The sequence below is a fragment of the Orbicella faveolata genome, unplaced genomic scaffold, assembly GCF_042242905.1.
Source record: "Orbicella faveolata isolate gen_17 unplaced genomic scaffold, um_ofav_v1 contig_48, whole genome shotgun sequence".
NCBI lineage: Eukaryota > Metazoa > Cnidaria > Anthozoa > Scleractinia > Merulinidae > Orbicella > Orbicella faveolata.
Window position 1 is genome coordinate 10,170,865 of NW_028301578.1, and position 25,950 is coordinate 10,196,814.

At 40.1% G+C, this 25,950-nt stretch overlaps 1 protein-coding gene and 2 pseudogenes across 3 annotated transcripts in view; 1 reads left to right on the top strand and 2 right to left on the bottom strand.

Moving 5' to 3' along the window:
* Nucleotides 1-3,318, top strand: part of LOC110060092 (uncharacterized) — a 49,198-nt gene extending 45,880 nt beyond the window's left edge. For both annotated transcript variants that reach the window (XM_089280637.1, XM_089280638.1), the window contains one exon: nt 2,361-3,318. In XM_089280637.1, the coding sequence (XP_089136763.1) occupies nt 2,361-2,565 (205 nt within the window). In that variant the 3' untranslated portion in view covers nt 2,566-3,318. The remainder of the gene's footprint in view (nt 1-2,360) is intronic.
* Nucleotides 84-1,914, bottom strand: LOC149096475 (uncharacterized; annotated as a pseudogene).
* A 14,169-nt stretch (nt 3,319-17,487) lies between the features above and the next one.
* The window catches only part of LOC149096476 (uncharacterized), a 28,805-nt pseudogene continuing 20,342 nt past the window's right edge, over nt 17,488-25,950 (bottom strand). The window contains exons 21-28 of the transcript XR_016204440.1: nt 25,269-25,472; nt 23,859-24,098; nt 22,113-22,349; nt 21,713-21,909; nt 20,738-21,219; nt 19,646-19,802; nt 18,903-19,035; nt 17,488-18,110 (exon numbers count right to left, since the gene is read on the bottom strand). The product of XR_016204440.1 is annotated as an uncharacterized LOC149096476 (transcript). The remainder of the gene's footprint in view (nt 18,111-18,902; nt 19,036-19,645; nt 19,803-20,737; nt 21,220-21,712; nt 21,910-22,112; nt 22,350-23,858; nt 24,099-25,268; nt 25,473-25,950) is intronic.

A 25,950-nucleotide genomic window follows, 5' to 3' on the forward strand; every position in this document is an offset into this window, starting at 1 on the left:
ATTCACCTTTTCGGCGTTAGATTTCACGTGTAGTGTCACGTGGCTTATGATGTAAGCAAACCGGGAAAGTTCGGACATTCTAGTCAACCACACGAGTTCGACAAGTAGTGTTCTAACAGAATGGTCACGACTAAAAGATGTGCTTTTGTTACATGTAGAAACGATTCCCGATACCCTGAATCGTGGAAAAGAAACCCAAACGGCGATCCAGTGAGGTTCTTCCATTTTCCTGGCGCATTTAGACAAAACGAGAGAAGATAAAAAGTGGCTAAAAGCATGTCACAGCGGTGACTCGCTCGTGTGCACGAAAGACAGTTAGCTTTGTAGCCTACATTTTGTCGTTGGAAATGGTCTAACAAAAGAGGATCCTGATCCTATATCTGCCGTTGCCAGTAAAGAAAGGGTGCGTTTATCAATATGTGCTTTTATAACACATTTTGTCGTTTAAATTGATATTTTATACCGTGCCTAGGTGTCGTGACTGAATCGTAAACGAAAGGCATCCCGTGAACGCGAGGCAGACAAAGCGAGAAGCAAGAAATTTACCTTGAACGATCAGTGGTTAAAACCCAACTGACGCTTAATCGCCTTGCTGGCAAATCTAAAGAAGAACGTTCCGCCGCCATGACTCTTTTAGATCTGAGCTCAGAGCCAGTGGCGAGTTTAGGAGAGCCCGATGAGGAAAGCATCCAGAAATCAGGGGCACCCAACGGATCGTTTCGGTAAATTATCTGTTCGGAAGGCCTTTAATCTCTTCTGATTTTCTGAAGAGAATTGTCGTCTCGAACTTTCGTGATTTGAGAAATTCAATGTCTGTTGTTTTCGGATTGTTAAAAATGTCGTTTTGGGTACCGAAAATAGGTCAACTATCAGTTTCGGAAAGGTAATAAGACCCAAGGTTTTGGGGGAATGGACAAAGAAGCCCTAATAAATTTGAGAATACTCAAGTTCCCCTAGAATAACCGAACAGATAAAATTTTTTTGGCGCAACCTGAAAGTAACCTACAGAGCTTTAAAAGTACTCCAGATAGCCTAAAACAGCATTAAAAAGCATTTGAGAGAAAACGGTCGTTGGGTGCCCCTGAGAAATTCGAACCGGAAGAGCGAACCGACGAGTTTCCTGAACCGATCGAGTCTCAAATCAACAGAAAGACTGATGAAAAAGTACATGGCGGCCGCAATGTGCTTGCATCCCCCATCTCTACCACCTTTAAACTTGCATCGTGCCTGAAGAAGGCTGCCTTGGTTTGTACCTCTACCTTCGAGAATAAACCAGAGATCGTAGTGCTCCTTTCCTTCATGACCACCCCGTCCTTCATCCGTTTTGATTTTCATGAAACTTCAAAGGTCGCACTTTGGCTATATATACATGAACACCCTCTTGATTCAACTGAGCAGTTAGTAAAGATTCCACGTAACCATCGGCGAATAAACGATAATCTTCAAATGACTTGTAAGCGGCGAGTCCCTGCTTATCGTAATCGGTTGAGTGGTAAATCAATTAATTAAAAATGTCGTACTACCCAAACGGCGGCGACGAGTTGAAGTTGTTCAAGGTCTTCAGGGAAACTGGCTTGGGAATTAGCATTTCATGAATTATTTATTCGTCAGCATCAGTGGTTTGATCTTTTTCGAAGTTTGGATCATCACTGGCACACCCATTCTTTCGACTGCGGAAGCGATTTCCACGAGCGAAGTTTTCAAATGTTCGCTTACTGAAACTCCACGTTCCTGCAAATATCTTTTAAGTTCTGCCACATTCATGGCGTTGAAGTCGCTTTTATTCTTTTTTTCTGCCATTTTGAAGGTGAAACTATTCTAAGTTCAAAGACTTGAAGCAGAGAGAAATATATATTAGTAGTGACAGGACGTTGGCGAAGTTGAAAACTTGGTACACGTGTAATGCGTGCTTGACTAGAATGTCCGAACTTTCCCAGTTTGTTTACATCATAAGTCACGTGAAACTACACGTGAAATTTAACTCCGAAAAGGTGAATTCACTTTATTTATCTGAGTACAAAAAAAAAAAAAAATAATAATAATAATAATAATAATAATAATAATAATAATAAAATAAAATAAAATAAAAAGAAACGGAAAAGTAGTACTGGAAGATATAAGTTTTAGAAGCAAACAGAGAAGTCTCAGGAAACAGATTATATTGACATTTCCAAATTTCCAAGGTTCCTTGGCACTTCGTTAAATCGAGGTTTCACGTAGAATACTCTTTTCAATTTTAAGTATGAACACGCATACACATCATAGTGGAAGCACGTTACATACACTCCCAGCGGTTTTCCTTTTGTTTCAGTCCAAGTTACTGAGGAAATTATGTACTTTTTAAATTTTTTTTCGCTTAGTTTCACACGTAGGTTTCGGAACCAATGCTGCTTTAATCGCACAACTTCTCTTAATAAACAAAACCCTTGCCGGTGGAAGAACAGCGTGCACCCTGGTGACCCAGAATTCAAGGGCGAATTACGCTTAGGAGAGAGAAGATCTTCAAAAGACGAGCAGAATGGAGGCAGAGGCTACGAAAACGCAGCTACACAATCAGAGTTGTAGATCACGTCGCTTCATGATTGAAAGGGATGTTCACCCAATTACCATGCATTAATAGCCAGTGACGAAAGTTGTTTTTTCAGTTGCTCTTTTGTGTGTGTGTGTGTTTTCTTCCAAAGCAGTAGAGTGAAACAGAGAGAACTGTTGATCATAGTTAACTTTACTTCAGTAGAGTGAAAGCACTCAAATATTGCAAGTATCGAATCCTGCTTACATGACAAGGGGAGCTGACCTTCCCATTTTCAGTAGTCCGCTAGTACTTTAAAATAAGCAGCACTTTGACCGGGACGACTTAAAGTGGTAGTTCATAGAAGTATATTGCTTAAATGTAACAGCTATTTCAGTTAACGACTCTATTATACTTGATACATAGGTTGGTCTCATCAACTCATTGCGAAAAGGTTTTCTATACCATTTATTAGCCGCCGCCCCCCCCCCCCCCGCCCCTTCCCCACGCCCTAAGGATATAAGCCCTCCTGTTTATAAACCCACCTCAAACCCCTTGTGAAGTTGAATAGGCCTAAGACTTATAGCCAGAATTTTATCCTTGAAATACTGCTGTGAACCGATACATTGAAGCTCTAATTAGGTAAGAGAGAGGCAAAATATATGCTCTGCAGTTCATAGTAGTATGGTTTTGTATCATTTGCAAAATAGTTGTGATATGTTATTCGTGTTTGATTTATGATAGTTGTGTTTCTGCCATATTCGATAAGGCATCGTAATGAACAATAAAGATGTACCGTTGAAGAGTCACGTCACGTGTTATCTGCTTTTAGCGCGTATACTGCCGTCGATGAACCTTAATTGTAGCACCACACAAGCTAAGGAAAGACCTGCTCACACTACCAGACGACTTAAAACATGGTCATCTCAAACCAACTCGACTGAAAATGTATTGCATTGTTGGAAGCCTTCACCATGTTGGTGCCCTTCGGAGGGGGCACCAACGTGGCGGCTGTGAAGTGATAAAAACATCTCTCTTTAAGTTTTGCCAATGAAACAAAAAGTTGTTATTGCAATGGATACTTCTTCTAGAGCAAGAACTGGTTAGTTAGCAGAAACTTGAGCAATAACTCCTCTTTTGACCTACTCGAGAGCCTTATTGGGCCGCCTTTCTAATGTCTGGTAATGCATAAACCTGAAAATTCAAACGTGCTCTATGACATAATTAGGGTGCATTTATTTAAGAAAATCCAAGATTGGCATCTTAAATCCAAAAGAATCCAAAAACGGATTTTGATCTGGGAGTGGATATTTCGGTTCCTTTGACCCACCATGATCCGTGAGATCTTGGATTGATCTGTTTAGTAACGGAAAGCAAAATCCATTTTTGGATTCTTTCGGATCTAAGAATCTAATCTTAGATTTTCTTTAAAAAAAATAAAACCAAAAACAACAACAACAACAACAACAAAAAGAAACGCACCCTTAGAGTCCCTTTTGGGCTTAAACGTTGCAAAACGTCAAGTTATTAGAATACCATTATATACTTCCAGATACTGACTTTTAAAAACAAACTCCAACCGAATGGAATAAAACTAAGCATATACCCACAAGTACGCATTGCGGACCTATTTTTATAGAAATACTGCTGTTAGATGGGCACTGATATACACTTAATTACACGCTCTTCTGGCAAGAATGTTTTCTTTCCGGCCGATGCTAAATATTCTTATCTTTCTGCCGATTTTAGGCTGATAATATTCTTGTGAATAATCTTAGACTTTAGCGTATGTCATATCTGTTTTGTAAATGCATTTGGTGTCTTGATCGTGTTCAAGTAATTTTGGAGCCAGCCTGCAGGCATTTAAGTCTGATATCGCGCACAAAACTTCTTCCAGTAGTGTTATGAACATCGAACCTATGACCAGTGCTGTTTTTTTTTTTCCTTTTTGGGCAGTTGTGCGAGTAATGGAAAGGAAGAATTTTTGTAAAGTTTAGTTAAAAACATATAATCGTATTTTGTTTACAAATTTTTATCATAAAAAATACATTCTTTTCAGAATCTCAGTCTAGGGTTTATTCTTAAAATATTTTTTTAAAATTTCCCAAATTTTAACCTAGATATTCAGAGTGTCCTGGGCATGAGAATCGAGAATCGCGACCAGTAATGAGTGTTTTGTTACGGGGTGAGAGATTCTCGCCTATATCAACATTCTTTCCTCTCGTGAGTTCTCGCGCGTTTAGAAATGCTCCACACTCGCGTTTTAGGTCCAGGGATCCCAACCAATGCTTACCTAACTTTTAAAAGATGTTACTTTTAGCCCTCCCCCCAATCTACACACGTGTATTTCACTTGTGGAAAACTATCGATTTGCATAGTGTTTGGGTTGAACATTGGACGTAGTGTATTTCACTTGTGGAGGTATATCGATTTAGACAGTGCTCAAAATCACCGAGACCGGGCTACGCGCAGCCTTATTTTGACCAACTTTGGGTCGATTTCCAAAAATTTGGGCGATATTTCCGAGTCCTAGGGACTCTAAACTAATTAGAGAAGCTTTTGGTTTTCAGTGAAATGGAGAGAGGAAAATTTTTTGAACGCTTGGTTATTAGCAGTGTGGCCGAAATATAGCCACTTAGTGACTAGAAAGTTGCCGAGACCGGGCTACGCGCAGCGTGATTTTGACTAACTTTAAGTCGATTTCCAGGATGTTGGGCGATATTTCCGAGTCCCAGAGACTCTAAACTAATTCGAGAACACTTTCGTTTTCAGTGAAATGGAGAGAGGAAAAATTTTTGAACGCTTGGTTATTAGCAGTCTGGCCAAAATATAGCTAATTAGTGTTCGTAAAGTCGCCGAGAGTGGGCTACGCGTAGTGTGATTTTAACTGACTTTGGGTTGATTTCCAGGATTTTGACCGATATTTCCGAGTCTCAGAGACTCTAAACTAATTCGAGAAGACTTTGGTTCTCAGTCAATTGGACAGAGGGAAAATTTTGGAACGCTTGGTTACGAGCAGTTTGGCCGAAATATAGCCACTTAGTGACCAGAAAGTCGCCGCGACTGGGCTACACGCAGCGTGATTTTTACCAATTTTGGGTCCATTTCCAGGAACTTGGGCGACATTTCCGAGTCCCAGGGTCTCTAAACGAATGCGAGAAGACTTTTTAGTGACTGAGTGAGTTAAAGAGGGGTTATATGTCGGCGAGATTAGACATAACCAAGCGTTAAAAAAAATTTTTCTCTGTCCATTCAACTGTAAACCAAAGTCTTCTCGATTTAGTTTAGAGTCCCTGGGACTCGGAAATATTGCCCAAGCTCCTGGAAATCCACCCAAAGTTGATCAAAATTACGCTGCGCGTAGCCCGGTCTCGGCGACTTTCTAGTCACTAAGTGGCTATATTTCGGCAAGACTGCTCATAACCAAGCGTTCAAAAATTTTTCCTCTGTCCATTTCACTGAAAACGAAAGTCTTCTCGAATTAGTTTACAGTCCCTGGGACTCGGAAATATCGCCCAAGTTCCTGGAAATCGACCCAGAGTCAAAATCACTCTGGGCATAGCCCGGTCTCGGCGACTCTCTAGTCACTAAGTGAGTTAAAGAGGGCTATATATCTCGGGCAGACTGCTCATAACCAAGCGTTCAAAAATTTTTCCTCTGTCCCTTTTACTGACAACCAAAGTCTTCTCGAATTAGTTTAGAGTCCCTGGGACTCAGAAATATCGCCCCAGTTAATATAAATCGAACTTTGAGTACTGTCCAAATCGACAGATTTCCAAAAGTGAAATACACGTGTGTAGATTTGGGGGAAGGCTAAAAGTAGTAGCTTTAAAAAGTTAGCTAAGCACTGGCTGGGATCCCCGCACCTAAAACGCAAGTGTGGCGCAACTCTAAACGCGCGAGAACTTCCGAGAGAAAAGAAAGTTGATATAGGCGAGAACCTCCAACCTAAGCACTGTCCAAATCGATAGACCTCCACAAGTGAAATACGTTTCTGTAGATTTCGTGGACGGCAAAAACTAGCATTTTTAAAGAGCCCCTTAAGCATAGTTTGGGATCCCCACATCAAAAACGCGAGTTTGCCGCATTGCTAAATGCGCGAAAACACGCGAGTGTAAAAGAGATATAAATGGGCGAGAATCATTAACCCAGGCATTCTCCAAAGCGACGGACTTCCACAAGTGAAATACACGTGTGTAGATTTGGAGGCGGACCAAATCTAGCATTTTTAAAGAGCCCCGTGAGCATACTCTGGAATCCCCACACGAGACACGCAGGTGTAGCGCATCTCTAAACGCGCGAGAACTTACGAGAGAAAAAAAAGTTGATATGGGCGAGAATCTCTTACCCAAGCACTCTCTAAATCGAAAGACTTCCACAAGTAAAAAATACACATGTTTAAATTTAAGAGAGGGCCAAAACTAGCATCTAGCCCAGTGAGCATAGTTTAAGATCCCGATACCAAAAGTTCGAAAGTGCTGCATAGCTAAACGCGCGAGAAAAGACAAGGAAAAAGTAAATTGACATGGTTAAAAATATCCACCCAAGCACTGTTTAAATCGATAGACTTTCACACGAGAAATACAGGTTAGAGATTTATAAGACGGCTAAAACTAACATCTTTAAAAAGAGAGGAAAGCAAAAATTAGGATCCCCGTACCTAAGACGCGAGTGTGGCGCAAGTCTAAAACGCACGAAACCTTATGAAAGAAAAGAAAGTTGATAGGGTCAATAATCTCTCACCCAAGCACTGTCCAAACCCATAGACTTCCACAAGTGAAATACACGTGTGTAGATTTGGGGGAGGGCTAAACGTAGCATCTTTAAAAGTTAGGAAAGCATTGCTTCGCATCCCCGCACGTAAAACGCAAGTGTGACGCATCTCTAAGCGCGCGAGAACTTACGAGAAAAAGGAAAGTTGATATGGGTGAAAATGTAAGACCCAAAAACTGTGCAAATCGAGAGTTTTCCACAAGTGAAATACACGTGTGTAGATTTGGGGGAGGGCTAAAAGTAGCATCTTTGAAAAGTTAGCTAAGCATTGATTGGAAACCCTGCACTTCAAACGCGAGTATGGCGCATCTCTAAACGCGCCAGAACTTACGAGAGAAAACTAAGTTGATATGGGCGAGAATGTCGAACCTAAACACTATGCAAATCGATAGTTTTCCACAAGTGAAATACACGTGTGTAGATTTTGGGGAGGGCTAAAGGTACCATCTTTGAAAAGTTAGCTAAGCATTGGTTGGAAACCTTGCACCTTAAACGCGAGTGTCGCGCATCTCTAAACGCGCCAGAACTTACGAGAGAAAACAAAGTTGATATGGGCGAGAATGTCCAACCCAAACACTATGCAAATCGATAGTTTTCCACAAGTGAAATATACGTGTGTAGATTTGGGGGAGGGCTAAAAGAACCATCTTTGAAAACTTAGCTAAGCATTGGTTGGGATCCCTGCACCTAAAACGCGAGTGTGGCGCATCTCTAAACGCGCGAGAGCTTACCAGAGAAAAGAAAGTTGATAGAAGCGAGAAAGTTTTCACGCAGGCATTGTCCAAATCGATAGACTTCAACAAGTGAAATAAACGTTGGAGATCAGAAGAGGGCTAAAACTAGCATGTTTGAAATGTTAGGTAACAATTGCTTGGAATCCCGGCACCTAAAACGCGGGTGTGCCGCATCTCTAAAGGCGAGAGTACTTACGAGAGAAAAGAAAGTTGATATGGGCGAGAATGTCTAACCCCAAAACTGCGCAAATCGATAGTTTTTGCAAGTGAAATACACGTGTGTAGATTTGGGAGAGGGCTTAAAGTATCACCTTTGAAATGTTAGGTGAGCATTGGCTGGGATCCCGGCACCTGCCACGCGAGTGTGCCGCATCTCTCAACGCGCAAGAACTTATGAGAGAAGGGAAAGTTGATATGGGCGAGAATTTCTTACCCAAGCACTGTGCAAATCGAAACATTTCCCCAAGTAAAATACACGTGTCTAGATTTGTGGGACGGCTACAAGTACCATCTTTGAAGCGTTAGGTAACCATTGGTTGTCATCCCAGCACCTGAAACGCAAGTGTGGCGCATCTCTAAACGCGCGAGAACTTACGAGACAAAAGAAAGTTGATAGGGGCGAGAATCTCTTACCCAAGCACTGTTTAAATCGACAGTTTTCCACAAGTGAAATACACGTGTGTAGATTTGGGGCAGGGCTAAATGTAGCACCTTTAAAATGTTAGGTAAGCATTGGTTGGGATCCCGGCACCTGAAACGCAAGTGTGGCGCATCTCTGAACGCGCGAGAACTTACGAAAGAAAAGAAGATTGATATTGGCGAGAATGTCCAATCCAAACACTATGGAAATGGATAGTTTTCCACCAGTGAAATACTCGTGTTTAGATTTGGGGAAGGGCTAAATGTAGTGTCCTTTGAAGGTAGGTAAGCATTGGTTGGGATCCCAACACCTGAAACGCGAGTGTGGCGCATCTCTAAACACGCAAAAACTTACGAGAGAAAAGAGAGTTGATATGGGCGAGAATCTCTTACCCAAATACTCTGCAAATCGATAGTTTTCCACAAGTGAAATACACGTGTTTAGATTTGGAGGAGCGCTAAAAGTAGCATCTTAAAAAAGTTAGGTAGGCATTGGTTGGGATCCTTGCAGCTAAAACGCTAGTGTGGCGCATCTCTAGACGCGCGAGAACTTACGAGAGAAAAGAAAGTTGATAGGGGTGAGAATCTCTCACCCACGCACTGTCCAAATCGATAGACTTTCACCAGTGAAATAAACGTTGGAGATTTGAAAGAGGGCTTAAAGTAGCATTTTCAAAAAGTTAGGCAACCATTGGTTGGGATCCCGGCACCTTAAGCACGGGTGTGGCCCATCTCTAAACGCGTGAGAACTTACTAGAAAAAAGAAAGTTGATATGGGCGAGAATGTCCAACGAAAACACTGTGCAAATCGATAGTTTTCTACAAGTAAAATATACGTGTGTAGATTTGGGGAAGGGCTAAAAGTAACATGTTTAAAATGTTAGGTAAGCATTGGTTGAAATCCCTGCACCTAGAACGCTAGTGTGGCGCATCTCAAAACGCGTGACAACTTACGATAGAAAAGAAAGTTGATATGGGCGAGAATGCCCAACCCAAACACTGTGCAAATCAATAGTTCTTGACAAGTAAAATAAACGTGTTTAGATTTAGGTGAGGGCTAAAAGTAGCATCTTTAAGAAGTTATGTAGGCATTGCTTGGAATACCGGCACCTGATACGCGAGTGTGGTGCATCTTGAAGCGCGCGAGAACTTACGAGAGAAAAGAAAGTTGACATGGGCGAGAATCTTTTACCCAAGCACTGTGAAAATCGATAGATTTCCCCAAGCGAAATACACGTGTGTAGATTTCAGGGAGGGCTAAAAGTAGCATCTTTGAAAAGCAAGCTAAGCATTGGTTGGAAACCTTGCACCTTAAACGCGAGTGTCGCGCATCTCTAAACGCGCCAGAACTTACGAGAGAAAACAAAGTTGATATGGGCGAGAATGTCCAACCCAAACACTATGCAAATCGATAGTTTTCCACAAGTGAAATATACGTGTGTAGATTTGGGGGAGGGCTAAAAGAACCATCTTTGAAAACTTAGCTAAGCATTGGTTGGGATCCCTGCACCTAAAAGAGGGCAAAGAGAGTTAATATGGGTAAGAATCTCTCACCCAAGCAATGTGCAAATCGATAGTTTTCCAAAAGTTAAATACACATGTTTAGATTTGGAGGAGGGCTAAAAGTAGCATCTTTCAAAAGTTAGGTAAGCATTGGTTAAGATTCCTGCACCTAAAACGCGAGTGTGGCGCATCTCTAAACGCGCGAGAACATACGAGAGAAAAGAAAGTTGATATTGGCGAGAATCTGTTACCAAAGCACTTTTTCCAAATCGATAGTTTTCCAAAAGTGAAAGACACGTGTGTAGATTTGAGAAAGGGCTAAAAGTAGCATCTTTAAAACGTTAGTTAACCATTGGTTGGGATCCCTGTACCTAAAACGCGACTGTGGCGCATCTCTAAACGCGCAAGAGCTTACAAGGGAAAAGAAAGTTGGTTTGTGCGAAAATGTCCAACCTAAACACTGTGCAAATCAATAGTTTTCCACAAGTGAAACACACGTGTGTTGATTTTAGTGAGGGCTAAAAGTAGCATCTTTAAAAAAGCAGGTAAGCATTGGTTGGGATCCCTGTACTTTAAATGCGAGTGTGGCGCATCTCTAAACGAGCGAGAATTTAAGATTGAAAAGAAAGATGAAAAAGGCGAGAATCTCTTAGCCAAGCACTGTCAAAATCGATAGACCTCCACAAGTGAAATAAACGTTGGAGATTTGGAAGAGGGCTAAAAGTAGCATTTTTAAAAAGTTAGGTACGCATTGGTTGGTGTCCCTGCACCTAAAACGGAAATGTGGCGCATCATTAAGCGCGCGAGAACTTAGAAGAGAAAAAAAAAGTTGATATGGGCGAGAATGTCCAACCCAAACCCTATGCAAATCGAGAGTTTTTTGACAAGTAAAATACAGGTGTGTAGATTTAAAGTAGGGCTAAAAGAAGCATCTTTAAAAAGTTAGGTAAGCACTGGTTGGCATCCCGGCACCTGCATTGCAAGTGTGGCGCATCTTTACATGCACGAGAACTTAGGAGAGCAAAGAAAGTTGATACGGGTGAGAATCCCTCACCCAAGCAGTGTGCAAATCGTTAGTTTTCCAAAAGTTAAATACGCTTGTTTAGATTTGGAGGAGGGCTAAAAGTAGCATCTTTCAAAAGTTAGGTAAGCATTGGTTAAGATTCCTGCCTTTCAAACGCGAGTGTGGCGCATCTCTAAACGCGCGAGAACTTACGAGAAAAAAGAAAGTTGATAAGGGCGAGAATCTGTTACCAAAGCACTTTTTGCAAATCAATAGTTTTCCACAAGTGAAAGACAAGTGTGTAGATTTGAGGGAAGGCTAAAAGTAGCAGCTTTAAAAAGTTAGGTAAGTAGGACCTCTGTACCTAAAACGCGACTGTGGCGCATCTCTAAACGCGCAAGAACTTACGAGGTAAAAGAAAGTTGGTATGTACAAAAATGTCCCACCCAAACACTGTGCAAATCAATAGCTTTTTACAAGTGAAATACAGGTTGGTATATTTGGAGAAGGGCTAAAAGTAGCACCTTTAAAAATTTAGGTAAGAATTGGCTGTGTGTAGATTTAAAGGAGGGCTAAAAGCAGCATCTTTAAAAAGTTAGGTAAGCATTAGTTGAGATCCTGTCACCTGAAACGCGAGTGTGGCGCATCTCTAAACGCGCGAGTTGGCGAGAATGTCCAACACAAACACTGTGCAAATCGATAGTTTTCCACTAATGAAATACGCGTGCGTAGATTTGGGGCAGGGCTAAAAGTAGCATCTTTAAACCGTTAAGCAAAAATTGGTTGGGATCTCTGCACCTAAAACGCGAGTGCGGCGCATCTCGAAACGCGCGAAAAACTTAAGAGAAAAAAAAATAATAGGCGCGAGAATCTCTTACACAAGCACTTTCCAAGTCGATAGACTTCCAGAAATGAAACAGACGTTGAAGATTTTGAAGAGGGCTAAAAGTAGCCGCTTTAAAAAGTTAGGTAAGCATTGTTTGGGATCCCTGCACCTGAAACGCTAGTGTGGCGCATCTCTAAACGAGCGAGAACTTACGAGAGAAAAGAAAGTTGATATGGGCGAGAATGTCCAACCCAAACACTCTGCAAATCGATAGTTTTCTTACAAGTAAAATACACTGGTTGGCGTCCCGGCACCTGAAACGCAAGTGTGGCGCATCTCTAAACGCGCGGGAGAGAAAAGAAAGTTGGCATAAGCGAGAATCTCTCACTCAAGCATTGTGCAAATCGATATTTTTCCACCAGTAAAATACACGTGTTTAGATTTAGAGGAGGGCTAAAAGTACCATCTTTTAAAAGTAAGGTAAGTATAGGTTGGGATCCCTGCACCTAAAACGCGAGTATGGTGCATCTCTAAACGCGCGAGAACTTACTAGAGAAAAGAAAGTAGATAGGGGCGAGAATCTCTCACCCAAGTACTGTCCAAATCGAAAAACTTCCATAAGTGAAATAAACATTGGAGATTTGGAAGAGGGCAAAAACTAGCATCTTTAAAAAGTTAGGTAACCATTGGTTGGGATCCCGGCAACTAAAGCCCGAGTGTGGCGCATTTCTAAGCGCGTGAGAACTTACGAGAGAAAAGAAAGTTGATATATATGGGCGAGAATCTCTCACCCAAGCACTGTTTAAATCGATAGACTTCCACGAGTGAAATACACGTGTGTAGATTTGAGAGAGGGCTAAAAGTAGCATCTCTAAAAAGTTAGGTAAGCATTGGTTGTGATCCGTGCGCCTAAAACGCGAGTGAGACGTATCTCTAAACGCGGGAGAACTTACGAGAGAAAAGAAAGTTAATAGGGGCGAGAATCTTTCACCTAAGGACTGTCCAAGTCGAAAGACTTCCACAAGTGAAATAAACATTACAGATTTGGAAGAGGGCTAAAACTAGCATCTTTAAAAAGTTAAGTAACCATTGGTTTGGATCTCGGCTCCTGAAACGCGGGTGTGGCGCATCTCTAAACACCAGAGTACTTACGAGAGAAAAGAAAGTTGATAGGGGCGAGAATATCCAACCCAAACACTGTGCAAATCGATAGTTTTCCACAAGTGAAATACACTTGTGTAGATTTGGGGGAGGGCTAAAAGTAGCGTATTTAAAAAGTTAGGTAGGCATTGCTTGAGATCCCGGCAGCTAAAACGCGAGTGTGGCGCAACTCTGAACGCGCAAGGACTTACGAGGGAAAAGAAAGTTGATATAGGCAGGAATCTCTTACCCCATGAGGGAAGGCAAATGACTTCTACTGTAAGTATCTCTTCCCGGTGTTGTTGATTTTTGTTGTTGTTGTTGTTTTTCTTTTAATTTTATGAGAACAGGGCTGCATTCCTTTAAGGCTGTGGGTATAATTCGTAAAAACACTGAATTCTTATAAATTGTTTTGAAATTCTTTGTTCCAGCTCAAATTTATGTTGTTGGCACATGGGTGGGCCTTGATGTGAGATACCTTAAACTATCTTTATTGTTCATGATGCACTGCTACGTTAATCTGCATTATGAATATTTGACTGCTGTGGTCGAGTTTTTAATTTCAATATGATTAAACGTACTTTTTATGTGTTCCTGTTAAAAATGATACAAAGTTGTTAATCTTAGTAATTTGAATTTGAAGGAAAGGTCCTGTTAGTGCCTTCTTGTTACTTGATGAAAATTTTGCGGGGTTTGTTTTACCAGGGCTCTTCATGACGCCATCCTGGAATAAGCAATACGTTCCCTAGTTGAATCGCCTTTAGTTTATCGTACGTTTTTCAGGTTATTGATTGGAAAAAAATATATACTTTTGAATCTTAGTTCCTCTATTTTCAGGGGATGGGGGGTGGGCTCACTTCTTTCGGAGGTCGTTACTTACGGACTTGTACGATTCGTTGCTTGTACAAGCCACTGGCTAGCCATTGGCCAAGCCATTGGTAGCCGTGCATGGTCACCTAAAACACTGACCATCTATCTTAGCTCCATGTGCTAAGTTTCTCCTCACGCTTCTTTTTTTTGCCCTCGGCTGTGTAATTGCGCGATATTTTCTACACAATAACTTCAATTGCCGAGCATGATAGTACGGCACGTGGCTCCCACTGCCAACGACATACTCAGACAAGTATTCCAGATCATCTGGGCTTTTATTCCTTAAGATCTGTTTTAGACTGATTAATCAAACGCTCCTTTACGCCCAGACAAGCATCTCGATGCAAGCTCAGAGTTTATTGTGATGGCTTTCATTGGGTAAACAAGACATTTACGTCTGCTCGCCGCGCTCAACATCCATTCGTAGGCACTTTGGTATCTTTAAGTTCAGGTCGTAGATCTGAACTTGGTTCAGGGGGAGAAGCAGAGGAAGGTTCATGTTGTGTGATTCGTTCATCATTGCGGGATTACTTGATTTATCGGCATTTCCCGGTTTTGTCCGCTCACTTTTTTTTCCTGCCCAAGTCTTTTTCCACGTGCGTTTAGACGTGATCCGATATATAATGACCTTGTTTTGTTCCAGATTATTGGCGTCGGTGGAGTCCGCCATCATTTGAAAGCATCGGGAATGACTCAAACGCACTATTTACATTTAAAGCACTATTAATATCTTTACTTCATTTTAAAGCTTGTCTCATATTCCATCGGCCCTTTCTGGTTTATTATTTTTTTTATTTCATATCATCGGCATGTCACTGAAACAGATTATGACGCCTTCCATGGCCGCAAGACGAAGAACCCTAATGAGAGTACGTAAAGAATGTTAGGAAAATTTCCTACCATTTCTCTGCGGTACTTACAGTAGAAGCCCCTTGGGTACCGTCATGTTATATAGCTGCCGGCATTTAGTGTAAAGTGGTAAGACTGGAGGAATTAACACAACTAGGACATCGCCAGTACATCCAGGACACCTGAAAATTTCTGAACCCATTTCCAGTTCCAAGTGAGAGAAGAGAACTGACCCAAAGGAGGGTTACTTTCTCTTTGATGATGATGATGATGATGATGATGATTTTTAATATGTTATGTAATGTTTGTGGGTATGCATGTGGAATCCCAATAGATATGAAAATATGTAAATGAAAAGAATATAACAATTCAGTAAACTCTGGTTAGTAGCTAGAGCGGGTAGGATTACATTTCGGTAATGCGACTGGACCACAAATCCACCGATAAAATCGCGCGTTAGATTCAACTTTACCCAAGCTATATAATAATAATACAAAATATTTCCTTTGTTTTTCTTTCTTTCTTTTTTTTTAATTATTATTATTATTTTTTTTTTTTTTTAATTTTGAGCTGCAGTAGTATTTTACAATTCCTAACAGTCTTCTATCGGCTTGAGTCTACTATGGGGAGTCATATCTTGACTTTCTGCCTTTCGGCGTCTTTGTAAAGATGATTCATGCCAGTCTGAGAAGCCTGGGACACAAAGCTGGGCTGGGGGGTGGGAGTTGATAAATAGAGCTACCTTTCAAAATAGGTTTTGAAACTTTTTGCATACTGGCAAAGTTCGTAATAAATTTAGTTGTTGGTATTAAAAGTAAAAACGACTTATGGGATAACATTAGATGCACAACGCCTAGTAACTTGTAACATGTAAGAGTGTCCATGTTAAGAGTCCTTGTCAGTTTAGAGGAAATGTTTCTTGAAATTGTTCTATCAATCGAGGTGACTTAAAGAACACAAGCTAGCAAACAAAAAAGCAAACAATCAATCGAAGCTAAATTTCAAGTGGCTCTCTCAATCGTCCCTCTTGTTTAACAAAGCTATCATTCTTTAAGAGTTGGAGTGAATTTTTAGCTCTTGTTGAATTGATCGCCTTGATTAAGCCGAACCGTTCACGTCAGGAGAGTGAGTAAGTGTATGAGTTAATAAAGTTGTTGTCGTTATTGCTGTGTTGTTGTTGAAGCAACTGATCAATAAGAATAATATTCTTCTTTAAGGAGATTGAACATAGCAGATTCTAGCCCATTCAAACAGCTACTGTAATCCCAGTTTCAGTTTTATTATTGCAAACTGTTTCCAGAAACCAACTTAACATAAGACGGTTAACATCACCCTAGACCTAAACCCTAACCCTAACCCTAATCCCACTTAATTAAATTTTATGGACATCTTGTTCATAGAAGCATGTCTCAATATTTAGCTGGATGATATATGCAAATTAGGCGCGGTGGCCTCATGGTTAGTGCGCTCGTCTCCGGATCGAGCGGTCCGGGTTCGAGCCCTGGCCGGGGACATTGTGTTGTGTCCTTGGGAAAGACACTTTACTCTCACAGTGCCTCTCTCCACCCAGGTGTATAAATGGGTACCGGCGAACTTAATGCCGGGAGTAACCCTGCGATGGACTAGCGTCCCATCCAGGGGGGAGTAGAAATACTCCTAGTCGCTTCATGCTACAGAAACCGGGATAAGCTCCGGCCTGATGGGCCACTTGGCTCGTATGCAGACTTTACCTTACCTTTTACATCTGGCGGCCAAAAACTTCCAGAAATTCTTTGAGCGAAAATGGCACCAGTTTACATCTGGAGTCATTTACCTTGAATGTACCCAGATAGCTCAAAAGGTTAGCAACAAAACATCTGTTCCCGGGCGTTGTTAAATTTTTCATCAATTTTGAAAATAAACGGCTTTTTGTACTATTGCCCGGTCTCCCAATAAAAGTAAATTCTTAATTTATGCTATTGTTTTAAAAAAAGCTCTCAACAAGTCCGGGCACGGATATAAAATACGTACTATTCTTAACATTATAAAGATAATGCCAGCTTCCTAGATGCTGTAAAAAGTGGTGCCATTTCTCTAAAAAGAAATTTGAGCTAAAGATAGTCCCGACAGGTCACGTGACCTAATTTGCATATATCATCCAGCTAAATATGACAAGATTTGCAAGCCTATTAGTCTGAAAACGTTTTAGGTTAATGTGGTTAAAGCCTGAGAAGATAGACCACCCCCCTAATTTTTGGGTGCAATAAGGAAAGAGCCATGCCTTAATTGTCTAGAAATCGATAAAAAATTACCAAAAGAGAAGCGATCAAGTATTTTTCTACCATTAACCTACATGCTAAAACGACTAATTAAAATATTCCCTGTCTATATGTCTGGATTTATGGAAAACGAGTCAAAATTGGGGGAAAGCCAGCTATAGTCCCCTCTAAGGAGGGTTGGGGCAGACAGCCTAGGTCCCTGGCAAACAGCTGATACCAAACCGGGCCACAGAGTGGGGCAGTTTTTACGGTAGAACTTCTCATTTACTTTGCAGGACAGCCTGGGCCGCCACGCTGTGTAGGCTCAGGGACCAGCAGCCAGGCAGCCACACACAAACAAGGTGGGTGAGTAGGCTGTTTGGTGACAGACTGCTTGAGATTAATTGATATCAAAAGCCTGTGTATTTTCTTGAAAAAGAGGTAGGATCGTTGTGCTGAAATTGACACGGATATGTATATAATAGACCATGTAATCATTTCAATAATTACAGTAATCATAGTAATTATTTTTGTCATGTAAATGCACCTAGTTAGCATCAGAACAACTTGTTTTACACAACAAAAGCAGTGAGGTCTGTATCAAAACAAGGTCAACTCTAGCCTCGCTGCCATACAAAGGCCAGCTCACTGAGCAGACAACTGTAAAATGGTCGATTCGTGTTTTTGCCTACTACAATGGTGCATGTGATTGTTCTGATATAAATCACTCAATATGTTAGAGGCAAAGTGCAGAAAACCACCCTTTTATGGAATCGACACCTCTGACTGATTAAAATTAAGTCTTCTGAAATCATTTCCAGCTGCATCTTGTGCATCATCTTGCGAAAGGTAATTCACACTGTCAAAACAAAGACCGCGCTTCTGAAATTCACAGATTTCTATAGAAAATGGATCCTTCGTTTGAATAATTTCAGTATCAGCATATGTTGGATTGCTGCGTCCCATATCGTCATCCACTGGGTACGGGTAAGTACGTCTTTCGTTTCGTGACATTGTTTTGCCAGCACTATAGAAATAAAATAATTAAAATTATCAAAAACTGGATCATTAGATAATGCAATTCGAGAGATTTCATTGGCTTAGCCATCATGGGTTATGAGCCATTATACCATGCTCTACCAATATGGTAAGCGCACGAGTGAGTTTTGGTAATGTTATTGTTATTCTAGTCTAGTTTGCTATTTTTTAGTGGCGTTTTTAATTAAACAATTATTCTACTTGCGCTTGTTGGATATGAGATGATTATAGCCAACTCGACGCTCCGCGCCTGGTTGGCTATCTAGCATCTCATATTCAACGCGCTCGTGTAAAAAATTGTTTAAGTCCTGAAAAAAAAAAAAAAAGTTAATTTAATCACTATAATGTGCATATAGCGTATAAATGTAAATTGATAAAGATGAGGATGGTTAAGTTATTAAATGGATCGATTCTAAAGAGGCTACGAGTGGTGTCACTATTTCATGTCTAGATTTAGTTTGTTTTTTGAGATTTGCATTATTATTGTGTGGGTGACCCATAAACCCGAATCATAAGCATCACTGCAGTTGGAAAATTACTCCTACTCTTATGCAAAGTTATATACCGTAAAAACATAGGAATTAAGCAGGTTAAGACAATTTATTGATTTGGGGCACAGGAACGTTTTCAACTCATTCTGTTTAAAATGAAGCTGATCCATCTAGATCCAACACCAAATGATCGAAGGAAATTGTCCACAAAATAGATAGATGGATAGACATATTTTTTTAACTTAACGCTTTCGTGAAGTACATTTTTATTTAGTAATGAAAGAACTTACACACAGTGTTTCTGCACACAAAAGATGGTGAGACCAATCAGTCCAATAAATACGCAGATTCCTATTGCAATGATTGAATATAGAATTGGCTTGGATAAACCTTGTTCTTCAAGGCTGGAAGGGCTGGGAATTTCTGAAAGGAAATGTCAACATGTCAACAAAAATAATTAAATCGCGACAGACTATGGGATTCTTCCGCGGCGAGCAAACTTACACTTCATCGCCCAACTCAAGACTTGACAGGCCTGCTAGTGCTAACCTCTTATTGTCGTGCAGCAATATGACGCAATTTAACAATTTCACGTCGTTTTTTCATGCGTCTGTCCTGTTATTGATCTTGAATTTCGTCATAACATTGTCAAAGTAGCTCTGGACCCACGAGGCGATAGCCAAGTGGATCCGCAGACTACTTTGACAAAGTTATGACGAAATTCATTGTCAATAAAAGGACAGACGCATTAAAAACTGACATCAATTTGTTTTTTACGATAACAAGTTGTCGAGCTATCCACTCTCGTTTGTTGACGCATCGCATGAATTATAAATCCATGTGTCTGTCCGCTTATTGACAATAAAACTTAGCCAATAAACGCGCGAGAATTTCTGTAGTTATCGCAAAAAAATTATTGGTTTCATATCTTAAAATCATGCGATCACGTTTTCCTTGCATTTGAAATTGCCTATAACCGAGAGATGTGTTGTTTAACAGAATAAAACAAGTTAAAGCTTCATTTTCAAGTAACCTTGACAATTTTCGTGCCACTTTGATGCCGTTTGTCCAAATGTAGTTGTACTGGATGGACAGGATAAACATGACGTCTGGGCCTCTTGATCTTGGTATTCATCCACTGCGCATGCCTGGCAACCAGTGGTAAAGAAATACCCAAGCGGACAGTTCACCAATACAAAGAGTAGAATAAACAAAAACAAAGTAGTGGCAGCATCTGTGTTCTAATTACTATTAGTAGAATTCTACTTGTATACTAATGCAAATGCTGCAATCTGATTGGCTAAGCTACTCGTATACTATCAGCCATTAGAGTGCAGTAGCTGTCGGTCGTCAACGAAATGCGACGTTTTCATCGTTTTCCCGAAATTTTACAAGAATGTTTAGATGTAAATTGGTAATTAAACTCCTGAGAAGACTAAAAGAAGGACATTAACTATCCCCACCTCATAGCAATCTTAAATATTGATAATTTCTTGTTTTAGTACTTATAGCGGTTTTCACTTGATTGCAGAAAAGTAATTGGCTTTGCATTACTATGCTACGCGATCGGTTTAAAAAGGACTAGCGGGACCATTTTATCCAATCAGAAGTAAAACCAAAACCAAATATTACTAGTTCGCAAACGTCTTCCAGCGCTTCGCGACAGCTACGTGTATTAACTTCAGGTTTTGATTGATTAATTAAGATTTTCTGTGTCCTCTGCGTTATTATTCCGCTTAAGTGATTACATTGGTTTTGGTTTCACAACCCTCAATTGAAAAATACAATATTACTTGTTGTACGTGAGGCAAGAAATTTGCTAAGTTGTTAATTAACTATCAATTAGCTATTAATAAGCTATTAAACTGCGAGCAAGGTAAGTGCACCGTATATTCTTATCTTGCCTTTCAAGATGGTACCTACAATATTTAATTTTTCTGATTTTTGTAAAGTCAGGTGACCTATTTTCTTAAAAAAATATATGTACACTAGTTAGTGAACAGTTTAACTTGGACAGTATTAAAAGACAGACTATTTGTTAGACAGGTTAGAGTTCTCCCTAGATGTAATAGAACATTTAAAGCCAAAAATGAAGACCGTCAAAAGCAAAAGGAAACTTCTTACCGCATCTTGTCCCTCTTTGGACTTGTCCTTCACTACAAACAAGACTGGTAAGCCGAAACACTGGCGGCTTTGATAAATCATATACTATAATAACTCCGCTGATATCCAGAGTCAGGTCTGTTTCGTTCAATGCCTCGAGCAGGTTATTTGATATTTGTTGACTGGTCTGGTTGAGGTCAAATAAGGGGGCGTTGCTTGGTAACGGAACTTTTAAAGAGAAATGCACAGTTAGGGGAATTTTAAACGCTTGCTTGCCATCAGCTGCCTTTCTTCGCCGGCGTGCCTCAGTTTGGTTTCCGCATTCAACCCTCACGTTGTCGATGGTGCACTTCCCATTGCAGCCTCCAGCCATACCAAACGGCGAGTTGCTGAAAAGGTCTATAAAGTTGCCGGCGATGACCTCGTTCACGCTCTCTCCGCCGCACTTGTCAACTAGATAATGTACATCTCCATTTACCACGGCTTCTTTGGGCATGTGAGTCTCTGCAATATTAAGATATTTACCTCTTAATAACGGAGAGCAATAGCCTCTCTGGGAAATATTGGCCCGAGGTCTGTGCTAAAACGAGCGAGGGCCAGTATTTCACTTAACGGCTCGAGCAAGCTAGGTAAGTAGCTTATTATATGGCACTTTGGCTAGTGGCAAATTTTGATTTGTCCGGCTTTCGAAAACAAACAAACAAAAACAAAAAAACAAAAAAAATTATAACCGTTTCCATGGAAACAGTCCGTATGGCTGAATCCAGACCAATAAATAACAAATCGAAACACTCGGATTCAAGACTATCTTGTCATAAAATAAACATATAAATAATGATATTTTTATTAAACCATTATAGTACGCAGGGTACGAAATTATACCTTAAAACTGGTACAAATTGAACGAAGATAATGTGCTAAAAATGGGAGGAAAATGCCGCACATCATATTAGGTTTGTTTGGAATAACACGTTTAGAACATAGCACCTTCTCTTACTTGAGCAGTCGGGAAGACTGGGCGTTCCTTTCCCTGCATTTATCCAGGCTCCCTTAGGACTACACACATACAGTGCTTCTGGTTGATCAACGAACCCGAAACCTTCATTGCAGTGTACGGTGCAAAACATGCCCTTTAGCCACGTCTCACATGCCTTAGCTCCATCAAAGGTGGTTGTAAATCCGGACAGGTGTAATCTTTTACAAAGGTAAAGATAAATGAAAACTAGTTACTCGATTTACTAAAATTTAATTTTTGATTAAGCGCCCGCGCAAGCCTTGCATTTTTTGCCAGGTATTTCCCAAGGGTTTGTTATTTATTTATTTATTTTTTTTTGTCTTTTCGTCTTTTGTCTTTTTGTCTTTAACAAAATAACGTTCAATAACTTATATGTATCTACCGGTTACAATGACTTGGAAATGGCACTTGGCAGTATTTCCTGCTATATCTGATGCAGTATAAGTTACGTTGTGCTCTCCCCATGTGAAGTCGCTTCCATTTTGTCTGCTTGTTGTAAATAAGTGGACGCGAACATTATCTGTGACAGTGACTCCTGGCAAAAATATCTTTGTCAGCTTCGTTGAAGACGTCTTGCGGATGTCATCGGGACAGTTTGCAATCTTAGGCGGTTCAAGATCTGTTTGTGAACATCATAATGATATAAATGATGTTGATGATGATGATGATGATGATAATTAACGTTACTTATAATTACTGTGGGTACAACATAACCTTAGCAACTGAGAAACCAGTGGCCCTCATATAAATAGTTTCAGAATAAAAAGATGAACTATTGAAAATCGATAACATAGAAAGATTCTCAAATATAAAACGGTAATGTAAAAAAAAAGTTATAAATAAATAAAATATGAGACACATTAAAATTTTAAAAAAGCAAAGCATTAGAACAAGTCTAACAATTAAAACAAGACATTGAAAACTTTACATGATAAAATATTAAATGGTCCAGGGCTTTAAAAATGTCCATAAAATGTTTTAAATGATGTTTTGAAGATGGGTTATTAATATGGTAGCCAGAAATCATAATTGGTCTGGTCTAATGGCGTTGGCAAGGCCCATTTGAAATTACGAGCACCATCTCTTAATGAATTTACGGCCTGTGGTCTAATTACTTATTAATGGTACCAGCAACAAATTTTGAGATGAAGAAGTGCTACAAACAGTAGAGGAGGAAGTCTTTAAAGCGCGCCTAGCTAATTGTTGCGTGGATGTCGGAGCGTCCAATCACAGGTATATAGTTACAAAAGGTTGTAACTGGATACGCACCTGTTATTAAGCATCTTCGCGATCGCACGCCAACTGAATGACAGTCAGGTGCGTGGAGAGCCAACTAAAACCGAGAATTTTGTTATATAGACGATTTAGGTGGCCTAACAACAGTTTGCGGCTGTTTTGAGTACTTATAAATTGATGCACCAATACTATCACTCTTAATCAGTTCATTCTACAGTAAGAAATCTCAAACAGAATACCGATTCATTGGTAAAAAAAGGTTTGCACATCTTTTCGCGTAAATGGTTACAATAACAACAGCTTAGCCTGGTAGAAACAGCCCTTATATTCGCTTAAAGTGCTTACAATTTAGAAGCAAGCTCAATGACCCGCATTTTTGTTATTTAATTGAAATCAGGACGTTGATAAGATAATGCAATTTACAAAGTTATTCAGCTGAGATGCTAAGAGTCATCCTTAATTTTCTAGAAAATTTAAAGAAGAAAACGGGAACAATTATTAAGCGAGTTGAGAAGATAAGAATTGTTGACGTTATGAACAATTTCTGTAAAGAGTAACGATGAAATTTTTTGATTTTTCTATATAACACTTGGGATTCTGTAAAAAGAACCTCGTATAAATAAAACATATTCAGCTCTTAATCGCTTTACGCCTTGTAAATGGGTGACATCAAGAGACACATAAAAGTGGGGGCTGCATAGCTTTCTCTGCCTTTTTTTTTTTTTTTTTTTTTTTTTTTTTTTGAGAACTTGAACGGAAAGTTGGAAATCGAAATTCTAATCCAATCTTGTGGATTCCTGCTATTAGAGCTGAAATGGGTAAAGCAACAGCTCCAAAAGATGAGCACGTTTAGAATTGGAATTCGATGACTTTAAGATAAAACATATCCTACCTCTGACATAAATAGAAAATGTACAGCTTCCAATGAGCCCAGCTGAATCCGTCGCTATGTATGTGATGTGCTTATTGCCAACATCCAACTTTTGGGGCGGAAGCAAACCACTGAGGCTTACGGACTCGTTAGAGTTGTCGGTGGGGGTTGGTACCTGCCACGTCGCGCTTGCAAATGGTTGTCCAGTTTCTGTGGGAATCTCCACATCGTGTGGGCATTGAATACTGGGAGGTTGAACATCTGTTAAGTGGTAGTTTGGAAAGATTATTGGAAACTAATCTCTCTTGGCGGAGAGGATGATTCCAGAAGTGAATTAGTTATGTGTAAATCTATTAGATGAACTTGTTCTGTATGATTGGGGGTTTTGTTGGGAGCCGATATCACTTACTCCCGTAGAAGCTTGATACAAGGGGAGTCAGATATGCTCTGGAGAAAAGCAATAGGCTCCAAATCCAACCAGTAATGGCAGTGAGTTCATCACGCGGGGTGAACTAAAGCTAACGAGAGGTTTTGCGGCCGATAAGATAACTGGTAAGACGCCTGATAATGCTATAGCGTTCCCCAATGTGCAAACGAAATGGATTGTGTTCGTTAAGCACCGAACTTGTAATGTGCTGCGAGGAGCAAAGTAGATAAGGAGTATATTGATTACGTCAGTGGATGTGAATGGACCAAGAAGAACAACGTTTAGCATGATAGGTGGTTTGCAAAAGGACAAAAGGTCAGCAAGAAGGTAAGCTGTACTGAATGACAACTCAGATAGCCGTTTAACGACAAGTCTTATTAAATGGATACCGAAGAACAGTACTGATTATCATTGCACAATTAGAAATAAAATACGTTTCAAGCAGATAATAATGTCTATACAGTATGGAATTTAGGGATTTATGTGGTAAATCTGGTGAGGACGAGGGTCAGTATGTAACAAGCATAATGAGTACGGCCGATGATAGTAATGGATCTCTGTCTTTTTGTAGTTGAAGGGCCTATTTATCTCAGTGTGCTTGAGAGCTAGCCCTGCTTCGTCTGCAAAACATGGAAGATAAGAAAAACGAGGGACTATGAGGACACTAGGTTGCATGGATATCAGAATTAAAAGTGGATGGTCAAGAGTGAGGCTGAAGGCAGAAAAGGTCGGGGATTTTCAGAAAGGAATTTTCGCATAGAAAGGTCGAGGAGAAGAGAAAGACTGGGGAATGGTGGAGCTGAAGAATCACCAGGAAAAAAGAAACAAAAAACAAACAAGCAAACAAAAAACAAGCAGGTTGGTTAGAGAGCGTGATGGTCTCGTGCACCTGCTACCTCGGAGAAACATGAAACTGTTAAATGACGAAAATGATTAAGATACGTTACTTTCCCTGGTTTATCAGGTAAATAAACCACGTACAAAAGTACATCTACATTAGATACCTCTACATATTATCTTGGTAGTATCTGCACTCCAAAACCCACTTTCATTGCAGGATACGTTTTTTGCACCTTCCAGTCGATAACCAACAGAGACATTGCACATGAAGAAGCAATCTGTTCCATAATTTACACCAGAGATCGACGTGCATGGATACGGAAATACCTCTCCATATGTTGGCGCTGTAATTGTTGGACACCTAACAACTCGAAGGAAGGAAACTCGAATTACGAACCATTTTGAAAGATAACTGGGGCTCTTGCACAAAGCTTTGGAATAGGAAAAAGTTGCTTTGTTCCTCCATAAAGCTTAATGAGTTGGAGTTCGATAGCTAGCGGTTCGTCTTTCGCTTTCTTTCACTTCCGTACTTGATAACGGAGCAAGCACGGTCGAGGATATCTTATTTGTTTAAAAATAAGAGCATTTAAACGCTAAGTGTATTCCTCAAGAGAGAAAACTACTTCAAATTAACGCGTGGCCTTTTTTAATTTTGTCTGTCATATATTAAATGAGTAATCGTAGGAAGGTTCGAATAATTAAGGATTTACACTACTCCTGATATTTGTAAATTCTCTCAAATTGCACTCCCTTAAAGGCTTGTGCACGCTTGATAGAATTTTCAAATATCAGCCGTAGTGTAAATCTTTAATTGCACTTGCATTCATATCCACCTACGCTTATTAA